Genomic DNA, 2,584 nt, shown 5'->3' with positions numbered 1-2,584 from the left:
ATCAGGGATCTTGTATAGAAATGTATTTTCAATTGTATTATTGAAACGTTTTCTGTCTACCTGACTTTTTAACACCTAACATGAATAAAGCAAATATTTCAGATGTTTTAAAATTTTTATTTGTTGAAATAATAACTTATATTATTATTGAATGAAAAAAAAACAACAATAATTTTTTTTAGCAAGTTTGACAAAAAATATGTTATAGATTTCTCAAATTAAGAATATTTAATTGATCAAAATAAGAATAATTGTGCCTTAAATGATAAAGTGAATATAAGGTTTAAAGGAAAAATATATAGTTTATCATATGAAATATTAACATTCCTGTTTAAACAACCAGTTATCTGGATCTTCAAATTCCATTGGATTTTTCCTCCACTTCAAATGTTCATCAATGCAAGACTTTATTATCTCCTCTTCAACATCTTCAATGCCAAGGATATTCTTCATTCTTTTCTCATACTGATTAAAATCTGCATAATTATCCTTGCCTCTGGTATCTTTCCCTTTTTTAGCTAATTGTTGGATACAATCACCTGATTGAAAGCTGTTGATTATAAACGCTTCCATATTTGATTTTCTTGCTGCATTGACAAGCTCATGATGTAAACATTCTTCAAGATATTTGTCCAAAATCTGAGCATCTTGCTTTTCCTTCCCCACTTTTCCTAACACAGTTGGTTTCTTGGGTGTTACATAATGAGTTGGAATAGCTATAACCTTACACTCTGGATCAAAATAATATTCAGCTACTTTCTGTTTTATCTCTTTAATCTTTTCTTTAACTAAAATTTTTGTATTTTCTCCTGCAGCTCCATGAAAGTTTATACTCATTTTACCAAAATCTTCAGCTAAATTTGATAATTGAGAATCTTGTGTTGATAAAGGGAATACTCCAAACTGAAATCCACAAGTACACTTGGTAGAAGGAATTGTAGACTCCATCTCAACTTCATTCTAAATATTTTCTGTGTTAATCTTTAACATTAAGGTAACTTTCCAAACTTTAATTTCTCACGGGGAGGGGAAGTGGGGAGAATTTCAAGAATTTCTAAATTTCTGAAGTGGCTTTTGGCTTTTGCAAGAAAGCTGCAAAAAAATGGCCACAGATTTTCACTAAATTTGAATGTTTCTGAATGGAGTTGCTAAATAATTGATACTTATACTTCATGATATCTACAAAATTTTTTGGAATATTATAGTAGTCTTTCATTTTTTGTATTTTTTTTAAAGTCACAAAATATCTTTGTATAAATAAAGACTAATACAAGAAATTTCATCACCATAAAAATACAGAATACATGCCTTTTTAGAATTATTACCAGGACCTGCACAACCTGTGTTTTCATCCATTTTAGTTCCCCTGCCTAATTCCTCCATTTCTAAATAATTATTTTAAGATTATATGAAAAAAAAGCATTTAATCTATAATGTAATCTTCAAAAAACCTATTTAATTAATTTTTAAAAATCTTTTTTTGCTCTGGCAAACTATGTTTTTTTTTAAAATATTTCTTAAACTTTTTCTAAATTGACTTGCTTTCCCTCGATCATAGTAGATATAGTTCTTTCTAAGAAGTATAAGAAGCTTTCCTCTAAAGTAGAGTTAAATTACAGCTTATAGTGTTGCTGTCAGACATAAATAATTTCTCATGTGATACTGTAGAATGACTCACCTTAACCATATAAATAGCTATCTCATTGCAAACATGTTTATTCTTGGAAGGATTGGAAGTCGTATTAGCAGCACTTCTAGCTGTTGTTGTGGTAGCCAGTGAAGCTGGAGTATCTGTACTTCTAGTTTCTATACTTGTTGCACTGTCACCAGTTTTGTCAACAGAACTGCCTGAAATCAAAGAGTTTTACTACAATATTTTTATCCAATTATGTATAGTAGTTTTTTATTCTTGTTGTCTATGAAAATATTTTTGTGTTATATTATAATCATGTATATATTTCATGATAAAGATAAAACAAATTAGAAAATATAATGGTACACAAAGGAAGAAGAGAAAGAGAAATAGATATTATCAGTTATAGAAAATTTTTGCTATTTATAGGTTTATTTTACCTCTTACTTATACAGATATGTCCAAGACCAACAAGCAAAGCCTCTCTGAACCTAAACAATAAATACTTCTTTAAAAAATATATCTAGCTCTAAACGCTGTATAGTTGTTTCTTGTTTGTTTGTTTGTTACTTTAGGTCAGGTTAGGTAAGGTTAGGTTATATTGGGTACTAGGTAACCTTGCATAGATATAATAGATAACACCTAGGCTAATGTTATTCTGAGGAGCACAGCTTCTCTAGAACTAAAACAAAAAATATGTCCATTAATAATTGCACCTTTTGTATATAATCTTCTTTATTTTTTGATCCACTGAGTTTTAAAATCATTAAAGAAAAGTACAGACATAACCTAATTAAAGAGTAGCTGCAATACTTAAGAAATTGAATATAAAAAATAAGTCCATTAATAATTACACTATATGTATATAATCTTCTTTATTTTAGTATGAGCCATAGTTTTATTACTTTTCCTCTATCATTGCTTGTCAGTTTTAAAATCCTTATAACAGCT

At 28.4% G+C, this 2,584-nt stretch overlaps 1 protein-coding gene across 1 annotated transcript; it reads right to left on the bottom strand.

Moving 5' to 3' along the window:
• Positions 1-318: 318 nt before the first annotated feature.
• Positions 319-2,213, bottom strand: LOC145304376 (uncharacterized). The gene is made up of 4 exons (XM_080146251.1): positions 2,074-2,213; positions 1,679-1,848; positions 1,332-1,385; positions 319-960 (listed from the first exon to the last, which is right to left on the bottom strand). Exons 3-4 carry the CDS (start codon positions 1,350-1,352, stop codon positions 319-321), a joined length of 663 nt encoding a protein of 220 aa, XP_080002377.1. The 5' UTR covers positions 1,353-1,385; positions 1,679-1,848; positions 2,074-2,213.
• Positions 2,214-2,584: the final 371 nt, after the last annotated feature.

This window comes from Acartia tonsa, chromosome 13, assembly GCF_053477335.1.
Source record: "Acartia tonsa isolate MP-2025a chromosome 13, ASM5347733v1, whole genome shotgun sequence".
In the NCBI taxonomy this organism is placed as follows: domain Eukaryota; kingdom Metazoa; phylum Arthropoda; class Copepoda; order Calanoida; family Acartiidae; genus Acartia; species Acartia tonsa.
The sequence above is the reverse complement of the archived record's forward strand: the minus strand, read 5'-3'. Positions and strand labels throughout refer to the sequence as shown.

Excerpts from the sequence above, each read along its gene's own strand:
- LOC145304376 (XM_080146251.1), bottom strand. The coding sequence starts at position 1,352 with ATGAAAACACAGGTTGTGCAG. Across the intron at positions 961-1,331 it reads TGAAAACACAGGTTGTGCAG|AATGAAGTTGAGATGGAGTC; the intron begins GTCCTGGTAATA and ends GAAAATATTTAG.